A 13,414-nucleotide genomic window follows, 5' to 3' on the forward strand; every position below is an offset into this window, starting at 1 on the left:
AGGATGGTGGATTTTTTCCTCCATGTCTCTGATCTTTGATAAGTTTTCTGTCGTAAGAGCAGTTTAGCTGGAAATTAGGAATGCATTTCGCCAAAAATTTAGCCACAAAACAGGATTAAACTAGAAGACAATCAGACCTTTGCTCAGTTTTGTTGAAGATGCTTCAACAGCTATCCAGGAGTCTTTGTCAGTTATGTTGACTTGCAACAGAGCAATCATCAGTTGGATTGTTGATATATTTATGCAGAATTGAGGTCCATCTTCCTGCACACATTGCGAGTCAGAAGCATGACCAATAGCCACCCCTTGTTCTGGTTTGTTGGAGTCTTTTGTTGTGCATGGGCTATGTGATTGGTCTTTTGAATCATGTTGGAGAGTGTTTAGGTAATCTCTCTAGAATGAGTTCCATGACTGAATTATAAATGCCCTAGTATGTCGGCCTCGGCAGATGGCCGCTCACACTGAGCCTGGTTCTGCTGGAGGTTTCTTCCTGTTAAAAGGGAGTTTTACTCTCCACTATTGCTACATGAATGCTCGACATGAGGGATTGCTCAAGAGTCATTGAGCCGATGCAATCAGCTGGTATCCATGAGATAGAAAACTCTGAACCAATCTAATTGTAGTCTTTTTGAATTATCTGTAAAGTGCCTTAAGATGTCCTGTGCTGTGAATTGGCACTGTATAAATAAACTGAATTGAAAATGCTTTGAAGCTGAAACCATTATCCTCCCCCTCACTACAGTGATGTTTTTTCCTTTTTCATTAAGATTTCTTCCTTCATCCCTTTTTTAAACCATCTGTCATCTCTGTCCAAAATGTAAATATGTCGATCTTCAAAGGTGTGTTCTTATTTTTGAAATCCGGTTGCCAAAAGTCCAGTTGCCTTCGTAGGTTAGCAGCCTTATGTTATAAAGACAATTTATTCACTGATGATTTCATAAAAGGTATGTGATGGAGCAAAAACCAGAATGGTACACATGTAATTTTGCCTATTAATTAAAATAGTTAATGTTAAAACACCCTCATTCATCGCTATTAGCCCTTAACCCTTTTTTTGTGTTTTAATCTGCATTTTTCTTTTTTTCTTAATCCAATGCTAGTCCTTAAGTGTTTCAGTGAAAGTCTTTAAACCTTTGTTTCACAAAACTTTTTATCTTTGTTATATTTTGTATCTATTTCTCAAAGAGGAGTTCAGTCTCTAAGTCTTTTAGCAGCTGTTTGTCTTTGTTAAAAGTATTTATCATTCATTCACTTATTCATTTTTTAGCGATTCAGCAGATTTCAATGTTATCCAGACATTCATATAACGGCAGATATGTTAAAGAAATAAAGCTTTAGGTGAATGTAGATTGGGATTTGTTTTTTTGTTCAAGTAGAAAGTGTGCCTTCATCATAGAAGACTAACAGAGGATCTTTTGCAAAAGCAGAGGTGGCAAATCCAGGCTCTGAACATAAAAGGTCAGAAAGTAAAAGGCCAGATTATTTGCAACAATTTGCTTTCCAGCTTCACAGCACAGTGGGAGGCTCATACCTCCTATTCCTTGCTACTTTCCCTTCACCTTTAGTAAGGCCAACAGTAGGAAAACTATCCAGGGTTGGAGAGGAACTCTAAAGTGCTACGCTGAATTGGGACTGCCTTACAGAGGTCATTACATAACAGGCGAATGAATTGTTCTGGTGAAATTGGCACAACAGCATTACGGGAAAAAAAAAAGATGCCTTGCACTATTCAGACAGTAGCATCATGGAGAAATTTGATGCTCTGTGTTAATTCCCATTGCCATCTGCATTATTAGTAATCAATAATTTAAATAACAACTCAATAAAAAACAAAATCTAAAATACCAGTAATAGTAAGGTACATTTTATTATCATGGTCACATTTGCAATAAACTTTCTTAATAACGTTTAGCATATCTTGTCAGAGTGACCCTGATACAAAAGTTATGAAGAGAAAAATAAAGAAATATATCTAATATGTAGTATAACTAGGAAGTGCTTCTGAATATTTTTTTAGACTACATAACTTTCCCAAAGCACCTTAGCTGGATATATCCCCTTTCCAGGAGCTGTTTTACACGGAGGACCATTAACGCCATGTTTAAATAATCTCAGACTTCTGCCTAAAACAGGAACATTTAAACGGTTCAAGAAATAACGGTTTAACAGAAGGATTTCTTGTTTATTTCTACAAGGAAATAATGCAGCTTCTTTATAGGCATCATTTAATACCAAATGAACCCGTTATGAACCTGAGAATAGCTGCTGTCCCACCTGTTGGTGATGAAGACTTGTTAAAAATGAGACAGGTTTTTAATGCAATTCAGTTTATTTATATAGCGCCAAGCTACCCCTTACTAACAGAAATAAAACCATGTGAAAGCAGCGAGTGCAACAGAAGGCGTTATGTTTTAAAGTATCACTGAAGGAATAACTTAATTCTGACGGAGATGGCTTGAGCAGCACCAGCGGTAGCTCAGCAGTCAAAATAGGAAGTGAAAAAGATTCATCTTGCCAACAGCAGCAGTAACTATACAACATTTCTCTCAATATTAAAGTACATATTATCATAATGTATATGTAAAAAAAAAAGTTTTTTTGGTTTTCTTTAGGGGCCACATATTGGTGCCTAAAATTTCCCAAAGATTGTGTTCTATCTAAAACTAATTTGGCATGTAAACATGCGGTTCCTTATTTAAACTCTAACCGATTTTGGAGAAAAAGGTGATTTGACAACACAGACGTGGAGGTGAAAGATTGAAGTCAGATTGAGTCCCCTGTGATGCTCAATTCTAATTTATATAAAACATTAATCATCGATCATGTCATCACAAGCATTCAATATTGCAGAGTACTATGTAATCTTATTGATTATAAATATTTATATGACAGGACCTGTCAAATAAATAAAAATTGCCTATGAGCAGCACAAATCAAAGTAATTTAAAGTCATAAGGAAGTCATCTTTAAATGTCAGATCATTCTGGCTTATACATGTATATAAATGCACTCTTTAACAGACTACATTGTCCCAAAACTTAGAAAATTTCTATTTTTTGGGTTTTTTTTTCTGTGATTTTTTATGCAAGCCAGTTAGTTATACGTCACATCTCGATTCATATGTCGCAGCTAATATACACAACGGTTTAAATAATAAATAAGAATCCTTATTTACTTTATCATTGAGTTAGACTTAGAGAGATTTTATTTTGTCATCTTGTACAAACAAGTATATACAAAAAGAAATTTCGTTTTAGCACAGCTCTCTAGACATTTTTTAAAGTGCAGTGCAAAAAAACACATCCTCCTGGTGTTGCTTCCGTCGTGGAAAAGGTCTTGGATCTTCTGGCTGTGGTTCTGCTTCGCTGATCTGATGGCACGGTTTAAGTTGCACTGTTGTCAGTGTCTCTTTATCACCAGACTTGAAACCTGAGTTCCATGCTTGTAGCGATTTCCGAACCTCTCCATTCATCAAGGGTTGTTGGTTGGCCTGGGTGGTGATTTTTTTTTTTTGATGCTGACGTCCTCAATGCATTTGTTCATGTAGGCTGACTCAGTCATGGCATCCTCATCAATATTTAACAAGTTATCATATGTTGTCATAAGTTGTCATATGTTGCTGCAGCCTTGAAGATGTTCCAGTCAGAGCATTCAAAACAGTCTTGGAGTGTCTCCATGGCGCCCTCAGACCACACTCGGACCTCTTTAACTGTGGGTTTAGCCCTGATCAGCTGGGGCTATATGCAGGGATAAGCATGACCGAGAGATGATCTGATGATCATCATGTATCTTGATGTTAGAGTAAACCAGGTCTAACATGTTTTCACCCCGATTTTTAAGTTCACAAGTTGGTAAAAATGAGGAAGATCAGTCTTCAAATTAGCCTGGTTAAAGCAATGATGAAAACACCCTCTGTGTGCGCAGATCAGAGCTCAGAGATAGCCAGGTATAGAGTCTTCATGGCCTCTTTTGTATTAGCCCTGGGGACACGTAAACAGCAGTGATGCTAACCACACTGAACTCTCTGGCCAGATAGAACGGGCTGCAGTTAACAGTCAGAAATTCGATGTCTGGAGAGCAGAAGCTGAAGACCGATCTAGCGTTCTTCCACCAGCTGTTGTTGGTGTTAACACAGAGCCCACCCATCGTACCGCTTAGTTCTTTGTTTCTATCGGTGCAGTATAGCGTTAGCCCCTTCACATCTATGTGTATGAGGGAGGAGACTCATCCACGACCTATGACACAAACCTCTCCTCCTCTCGCATGTTTCCGCTGTCCGTTCCTTGACAGTGTCATTGCTAAGTGCTACTTGGTCCTAATGTAATATCCCATTGGGAACCTACTAGCACTAAGTTGCTAACTGTTTAGCAAGATCCTTCCGGCAAACCCCCCACAACCAAACTTGCTTGCGAACCTTTCGCCACAACAATCCCACCTTCTTGATAAACCACCAATCACATTCACTTTATTTACTCGTGTAAAGTCGGGCACCACTCGGGAGAATTCGGAAATGCAATGGTTGGAACTGCCGTTCCCTACGACTTTAAAAACTTTTCTCACCCAGAACAGTAGTGAGAAGTTCAGTACCCATTTTTGTGGGTGAGTCAACTGTCATGGTTGCTGGGCAAAAGAAGCTGGAGAAGGCTGGAGCTGTTTAAACCCAGAGCCAAAACTCTTTTTATTTTTCACGGACCTCGAAGGACCCAGTCCTTGTAGACCGAGTCCTGGAGGAGGCAGCCTCTGAAATTTAACGCACCAGATGTCACCCTCTGGTCCCCTGTGCATAAAAGACAGCATCCCGCTTTCTTTTTTTCCGTAGGGTGTGACAATAAAACAGGTGACCATTATATTTCTCTTTTTGCTGCTTAACAAAAGAGAATGAATGTCGTCAGAGATGGCTCTCAGCAATCAGCGGGTTGAATAGGTGCTGACTGCAAGTCGCCGTCTGTGCAGTGTACATTTCCTATCAGGTCCGTTTTCATACAGTACAAGTCGGGAGAGCTAGCTTAGGCGGTTACTAACTGGATTTAATGTGAAAAGTTATTAGATTAAAACAATTAGACACCTTGTGAATGAAGGTCATTTGATATTAAGATATGAAGATTTTGCTATAGATGTTATAGTTGTGTTTAGCAGTTTATGTAAAATAATTGAAAAGATCAGCAGAATGCAACTTACTTTCCTGTTACATACAGATATATTCTTGTTTTTCGAATACTATAATTTTGGACAACAAACAAAGGAACAGGCTTAAAATTAGGAACTAGTGGAGTTGTGCATAATGCACATTGTCTAACTGTGTTTTTTGGTTATCTTTCAGAAGGTTGTCAACCTGGTTTTGACTCTCATTTGAAGCCTTAATTGGAGAATGCATCATATTGTTCATATTGAAACTGCTGAAATACTTACCTGGATGTTTTTTTTTTAATCCAATATGAAAAAAAAGTTTAGAATAACCAGCACTGATATGAATTTGTTTCCCAGAATATATATTTAACACGCAAAGCAGATACATTCATACACACATACATACAGTCTGACATTCATACATATACATATAATTTTCTTGTTTTTTTATTTTATTTTATTGTAAAAAAAAAACAAAAACAAAACAAATTTGTTATATTATTACTTTTATACTGCGTTATACTGTGGGCTATGTCACTGTTAAAAAGCATGCTTTGTTTTGGTTGTGGTCAGATGGTGCGTTTGCAAATAACTTCAAGTGCAGGTCTCAGGTTGCTTTGAGGTTTGAGTTTGCACCTTAAGATATTTCTGCTTGCATTAAGCAGGAATGTATTTCAACCAATATGCATCGGTTAGCAAACCAAACAGCTCCCCAGCAAATTCGGACTCCGGTTGCTCCAAGAAACATGAACAAAACACAATTGTTTTATCCATAATTATTGTATTGCTTAGGGTTTTGTTTTTTTCATTTGCCCTTTCCATCATTTCATAGTTTTTTTCCGTTTGTTTTGGGAAATTTTGCATTAATCCTTTCTTCCTGTATTTGTTTTTCCAGTCCTGGCTTGTTAGTCCAGTTGGTCCAAACAGAATTAGTCTTTTGTTTCATCCGCAGTCTAAGATTTCACGTCCCTCCTCTCCTTTAATGTTTCTTGTTCTTGGTCGTGTTAAGGTCCACGCTTTTGATGTTAAATTGGGAGACTGAGGGTTGATGGCATCTAGTTTGTATACATTACATCCAATATTTCCAGCTGAAGTAGCAATTACTTGGGTGTATAAAGGTAAATATTTAAGAGAAGGAAGGTATGGGGTAGTAGCTTGCTTAGTTAAGTTTTAGTCTTTTTGAGACCAAGTGACTCAGTTTGTTGCAACAACAAGAATGGAGCCCTCCTCCGCTTCCTCGTCTCTTTCTTCAAGGGATTGGACGACGCAAGGGGTGACATCGAAAGGTATTCTCTCTGAAAGAGGTTCTGTGGTCTGCGCTGGTATGCCTGGGCTTGAACCTCTTGTGGGCGGAGCCTCCTCCCTCATTGGTGATGGTGTTAGAGAGCATGGCTCTGGCTCTAAGGTGATTGTTACTTCTTCTACCTGTAAACATAATCAACATGATTTATAATTCTTTAATTCTGGTGATGTATTTCATGTAACAAAGCCTTTAATCCCCATTTAAGGGATGAAATTCACACAATTACACTCTGTCTTTCGGACCCAATTGGATCACATCTAGTCACATCTACCTGCTCTGTTGACAATAAATCAAACTTTTAACCAAAGGTTTTAAGGAAAGAAGTGCTTTCAACACACCCTCGTCAGTTCTTCTTCCTCATCGTATTGCTCAAGAATGCCTTCAGTTTCAGGTTCTGGCTCCTCTCCAACCGTCTCTACCACACCTCCAACCATGTCAAGCATCTGTGCACTCAGCTGCCCAACAATCTCCACCTAAAACCAAAGGAAGTTAGTTGTTTTATTTTAGATGTTTTCCTATTCTTTTTTTTTTTAGATGTAAACAATCTAATTTTGTCTCATCTAACATGTATACTTTAATATAAAACCCTGCAATCCCAGAGAAAGTCAAATAATATGCAATATAGATTGACAAGCAGTTTCCTGTCGCAACCTAGCTTGGATTTTCTGTGCAGGACATCAGGGATACGCAAGACTCTGGAAGATGCAACAGACGCAGATGCTGGATCCAAATGCCTGGAGTTGTAATCTTGCAGACTTTCAGACATGCCGCAATGGAGGCCAGGCTGATTTACACCGGACTGTTCTCCAATACTCATCAAATCCATCTCAAGCAGCCATGCAGACCTCTGAGAGTTCGCCATGCAGACCTTCAGCCTGTCTCCTACCTGGAAGATATCCCTTGCAGTTCATCACTCACTGCACTACAGCTGTGTGCTAAATAGGCCTGCTGATATGAGAAAGCCAAACCAATAAGACAAACGAATTAGTATATACATACTCCCTTTACCTTAATTTGAGGTAAAACAAAGACATAAACCTTCGTAGCACAAAACAGTTTGGCAGTAATGTCCATGATGTGTCAAACCCGGTAGTGACCGAAAACACTCTGTATGCTTATGACTGGATATGCTGTCAAACACCCTTTGTCCTTGTTCTCCGCCACATCTCTTCTGTCAAGCCCCATTAAACCATCAGTTTGCAAATGTAACACCTGAATTCTGAGCCATAGACAAGTGCATACCTGATGGGCCTCTACCTGCGCCGCCCCCCACAGGTCTGCTATCCGGGGGTGAGTAGGAGGACCCAGACTATGGATGGTGCTGTTGGGAGTGACTTGGAGGGAAGGGGAGGCACTGTGTAGCCTGTGCTCTGACGACTGAAAAAAGAAAAACCAAAAGAAATCAGAGGAAGAGGATATGTGAGTATTAGACCATTTGCACAGTGAGACCAATGCTGTAGTCATCGTCGTCATCAATTAAATTCTGAATCATATATGCATATCACACCACGCCGTAAAAAAGCCAAAAGTACAAGAAAATTAGATGTGGCCACAAAAGCTTTGATGTAAAAAAAAGTTTTATGTGTAACTTCATCTGTATACTATTGTGTAGCATATTTCACTTTGTCCATAGAGTACAGCGTACAGACTAATTTCCAATGGGGTCGCGTATCAGTAAACCTTCTCAGAGAACTGGTCCCTGACCTTTAAAAGTTGTTATTTCAAAACCCCCAATTATTTCTTGAGGTCTAAGAGTGCAAACAGCAAAGCAGCCAGCGGTGCTGACGATCTCTCGGGGTTTCAGAGCTCATGACTCACTTTCTTTGGCAGAACATTTTCCTTCTAACTAAGAAGTAAAATTATGCAGCTGATTTCCAGCAAAAAAAACTGAAACTAGTTTTAAAGATGCCACCACGTTCAGAACTTTTTCTGCAGTCACATGCAGTTCAACCAAAAATTCAATTCCAGTCCATAAAGTGGTCAAATTAATTAGCAATCAGAATAAACCTGTTGCACAGTTCCTTTAACCTGGTTAATGACTTAATGGCAGCCATTTTTAAGATTTGACAGAAGTATTTACACCATGTACTCCAACCAGTGAAGTTTAGTCATCCCCTTAATGAATAGAAAACACTTTTGTTATCTATTCATTAAGGGGATCCTTGTCTGATCAAAATGATAATTTTTAATGTGAAATATTTAAGACCAGCAAAAAAGCTAAATCAAATAAGGCAAATGTTTATCTTGGATTTTAGAAGGGATTTTCTTCCAAAAAGAAACTTTATCATCAAGCAGTGTTTTAATATGCTCACCCACGTAACTCTACTACTCTTACTATTCATTAATGTCCTATTGTTCGGTGGAAAATAAAAGCGATCAGATCAAAGCCTAATTTTTTGTTTGGCCGGTTTGGATTTCCCCAGAACTCTAGCAAAAGAGACAAAAAAAACAACTTCAACCCACCCTTTGCTTGTTGAAGACCTCAAACATATTAAAGTGTTTTCTTCGTACCTGTTGTTGGTATTGCAGAAACTGTTGCTGCTGGTAATGATGAATCTGTTGTAGCTGCTGGAGTTGACTTTGTTGCTGCAGTGTAAGCTGACTCTGGTTCTGCTGAAGGTAACTGCCTACCGTGCCCTCATACCCATCTCCAGGGGTTCCCCCTGCTCCACTGCCACCACCTGCAGCATCCACATAAATGCCTGATTACCACCGCTCGCAAAACCCTGCATACGCTAAGAGACTCATTTAGTAACAAAGGTTTTAAGAAGTTAATTACCGGCAGCCATAATGTAGGAGCCTGCTGCAGGGGAGACCAGGCCTGAAGGCTGACTGGTGATTGGGTCCCAGGCATCAGAGGAAGACAGGCAGTACAGTCCCTGTGAGATGTAGGTGTGAGGCCAGACCTCTGCAGAGGAGTGATGGAACACCTGGTCTGTTCACAGATGAACAGAAATACAGAGATGTGAATTACTGAAAATAACAAAGAATGTTTAAAAGGGGAAAGAAACCATAAAGTTCATAGAGAGATAATGTTTTTATAAAAGTTTCAAGAAATTTTCACAAATTGACTTTAATAGGACTTTTGTTGACCTAACTATTTGCTTTGCACGATGATATAAACAAACAAAGTGGAAATGCATCTCCTCTGAGCTATGATGTTATGATCATTGCCGTGTTTGTGTGCCGTAAATGTGTGTGGCTGTTTATGCTAAATGAAGCCTCGCAGAGCCCCATATGGTTGTGCTAATGAAAGAAAAACAGCAGTGCTAAGTCCTTGTGCTAACCTACAGGGCCCCTGAAGGCTAAGGCAGAGAATTACATTGCTAAACACCAGTGAGAAATGAAATTCATTCATTTCACAGTAAAGGTGACAGCCTGGATAGAGGTGCACATTTACTATGGAACCTTATGGAGGAGCTAAAAAGCCCTAAAAATGTCCTACAATTCCAAGTTTTAACTTTCTTAAACATAATTTTGCAATGCTTATGTGATTTTTACGATTTACTGATGATAAAAAGACTTTTCTAGCCTTTCCTAAGCTTTCCTTTGTTTATTTGTGGTTGTTTTTTCAGACGAAGTAGTTAACACACAATGATATTTCACAACTTCTCTTTTTTTTTTCTTTTTTTTGTAGGACTACTGAATTTTAAGTCCGCTCCCCCACATAGTGCATGTTGAACTGCATCTGATGTTTCAGAAATGACAGGCTGTCATCCGGATTTGTCATTTGGATGTTTCTGAATGCCCTGTAGGAGTGAGGGGCAGGAATGTGCAGCAGTGTGGCTGACCTCCAAAAGTACTTGACTTTTGGATGAAAGGATGAGTGACAAGGCTGTTCTTTAGTTTGCCAACTTACATTCAGAAAGTAACGGTGACACTAAAGATACATGACTAAATAAGAGATATTTAAATGTAATAATTTTGTACAAGAAGCAGCTGCTGCAGGGGCACAAACTCTTTTACGCTTTGTTGGTGTTTAGACTCTGTTTGGGACGCATTAGGTAGTTATAGAGTCTTGCAGCAATGTCCTACATGGAAGCTTAATTTGAAAATATGCAATACAACCAAATATTGATGTATGAAATGTTGGGTAGACATAAGTTGAAGCACTGCTTTCTGACACTTCCTGATCAATAAGAAAATAATACTTGAGTAAAAACCAGATGCATTATTTCCATTCAAGTAAACAAACAGATGTAAACATGCCCTGCTCATAATTCTTTTCTCTCTAAAAAGAGAAAGTCAGGTCTGCTGGAGCTGTAATAGTATCTCATTCATGTTCATACCAACCATTTCTGCTACAGGCCTTGGGTTTTATCCACCAGAGTAAAATAAATACAACTGTTCTAAGAACTAAATTACAGAACTCAGTGCTCTACCATTTCTTTTTAAAAAGGTGGACCAAAAACAGAGGGGGAGAATCTTAGGGTATCAAAGGGTGACAAGTTTCCATTCAGCAAAGAAATAAAAAAGGTAGACCAAAACGAAGCTTTATTTTCTCATTTTTTAACAGGGTTGCAAACGTAGATATTAAACTCACCCTTACTGTGGTTCTTGAGTTGTAACTTGAAGGTAAAGCAGATTTTAAAAGTATTTACAGGCGAAAAAAATTATATGGCCAACAATAAAGTCACCGGAAGGAATGCTCATCTGGGATATTAATAGCAAGACAATTAAATCTATTCATTTATAAATAAGCAAATCATACAATCAGCCAGCCTGTATTCAGTTCCTATTGAACCATGAACCAACGACTTCTGCCAATAAAGTTGGTAAGTTGCAATTACCAGTGCTGGGAACATGTTTGGAAATATAACTTGTTACAGTTGCTAGTTACTTATTTAACTTTCCTAACTTTAAACTTTAAATATGATTAGAGGTTAAATTATGGAATAATACATCTTTGTAAATAACTTATTAAATAATTAAGATTTAAAGAATTACATCTGATTGAATACTACTCTGCACATTTTAATGTGTCATTGGTTGGACAACTGAGCTGCAATACAATTATGTAGATGTGATTAGAGTTTTTTGTTTGTAGTAAAAGAACAATATTATGTTTTAAGACATTATATTGTTTGCACGTTGACAGCCTTTAACTCACAGCTGATTTCAGCCCTGACTCCTCCTCATTGGACCGCCTTGTTTTCACTCAACTATACAAACAGACGTAAAAACGCCCTGCTCAAAATCCAACACAGACTGTATGTTTGTAGGTGAATCCCCAAAGGTTTAACATGTAAACCTAACCAAGGACTCAATCTTCTTAAAGATTCACTTTTCCATCAGTTCTTCCATATCAACATGTAGTTAGATAAAGTATAAAGCATCCAAAGATGTTAAGTACATGTACCTCTGCTGGTAATACTCTCCTGGTTGACCTGACTCAGGTGAGCGACGCTGCCCTGGTTGGAGCCGGCACCCATACTCTCCCCATCCATCGAGTTCCAGCCAAACAGAGTCGCCTCAGAGATCGCAAACTGCTGCATGATACCTGAGGAGGAGACAGAGAGCCATCAGTACAAGCTGAGACGCAGTGGGGCTCTTGTTGGAAACCTGGCATTGAACAGCATGATGCCTTATCTTACTAATTAGGGATGGAGTGCACCATACAGTAAGAATCTCAGACCTTGCTTTGCTGTTGCATACAGATGTTAATTAGTAATTAAAGCGACATAGGTAACAACAGTCATTAACATGGAGAAGCAGCTTCCAGAGCAGTGGAGGAGAATATAGTGTTTGCTTCTATTGAGATATCAGGATTTGTTGAAAGCATGTAAATGTAATCTTAATCCAGCATATTTCTGAGCCAAATAAAGAGCAGCTGTGGGATATAATCAATAAGATATAAATTAATGTTTCTAACTTCACCTGCTGCGAAGCGAGCCTCCTTCTCGCCATCACTGAGGTCGCTGTAAGCGTCGTTTTCCATCCTCCTCTCTTTTTGTCGCTGCAAATTGGTATGACCCGCGCCCCCTAACGGCCCCGCCGATGGTTTTCCCCAACTCTGCCACTCGATCATGTGGGCGACCCGACCCTGGGCCATGGCAGTGGGCTTGGTCACCTTGTCCTTCATGGACCGGGTCACACCTACAGAGGGTTGCAGGAGTCGCAGGCCAGCAACAGACCAGGAAAGACACAAACACACACACACAAACTGTCAAACATCTTCTGGCCTCTACAAACAGCTACACCTCCAAGTGAGGCACAGAATGAGGATGAGAAACTGTAATGGAGCTGATCTTTTTGACCCTAGATACAGTACCATGGCAGGAGATATCAGTCAGGCATTAAAAGTTCAACTTTAATGCTTGTCCTCATGTGGCAAAATGTTAGGTGACCTTAAGTCATCAGAGGTTCAGACAGCTCAGTGAAACCTTTCAGGAGTAGCTGAGGATTGCTCTGCTACTCCGTTCACATCAGGTGCTTCTATGTTGCTCTCACTGGACCAACAGCATCTTTCATTTTCCTCCCAAACCAGTCTGAGCTTTTGGCCCCTAAAGCTGAACCTTTTTCTGTGTGAGGTTTTTTTTTAGTTGACAGGGAGCCACTCCTATCCTCCTTCAGCCTTCACCTTCCTAAATGTGATATACTGTACAGTAGATAGGACATTTATTTTTCTTTCTTGTCTTTTGATAAATTGGCCTGAAAAGGACCTTTTTTGTGGTAGATTTTTTATTTATTCTAATTGGACTTCTGGAATTGACCTGTTTTATAGGTTTAGTTTCCATGTAAACATTTTATGTTCCCAGCTGCAGTTTTAACTGCAGTCAATTGAGGGGAAATTAATTTTGCATGTTGGGCAATTAAAAGGTAACATATCATTTGGAGAAATATTTATATTTACCTTTTAAACTTGTGCAATGCATCTATAAGTTCAGCATGAAGCACAAAAGTTTACCTTCCGGTAAATGCTCCCTCAGCTTCAGGCAGTTTTTACCATTTATTAAATTTAGCTTAGCTTGCCTGGAAACACTT

General features: G+C 39.1%; 1 protein-coding gene across 1 annotated transcript in view; it reads right to left on the bottom strand.

Moving 5' to 3' along the window:
• Window positions 1-6,321: 6,321 nt before the first annotated feature.
• LOC119795077 overlaps window positions 6,322-13,414 on the bottom strand; it is a 58,008-nt gene continuing 50,915 nt past the window's right edge. Inside the window, exons 5-11 of the mRNA XM_038302915.1 lie at window positions 12,308-12,526; window positions 11,790-11,930; window positions 9,210-9,365; window positions 8,942-9,111; window positions 7,673-7,807; window positions 6,769-6,903; window positions 6,322-6,552 (exon numbers count right to left, since the gene is read on the bottom strand). Of these exons, the coding sequence (XP_038158843.1) occupies window positions 6,322-6,552; window positions 6,769-6,903; window positions 7,673-7,807; window positions 8,942-9,111; window positions 9,210-9,365; window positions 11,790-11,930; window positions 12,308-12,526 (1,187 nt within the window). The remainder of the gene's footprint in view (window positions 6,553-6,768; window positions 6,904-7,672; window positions 7,808-8,941; window positions 9,112-9,209; window positions 9,366-11,789; window positions 11,931-12,307; window positions 12,527-13,414) is intronic.

Source organism: Cyprinodon tularosa, unplaced genomic scaffold (assembly GCF_016077235.1).
Source record: "Cyprinodon tularosa strain WSP-4 unplaced genomic scaffold, ASM1607723v1 ctg5, whole genome shotgun sequence".
NCBI classification, from domain to species: Eukaryota; Metazoa; Chordata; class Actinopteri; order Cyprinodontiformes; family Cyprinodontidae; genus Cyprinodon; species Cyprinodon tularosa.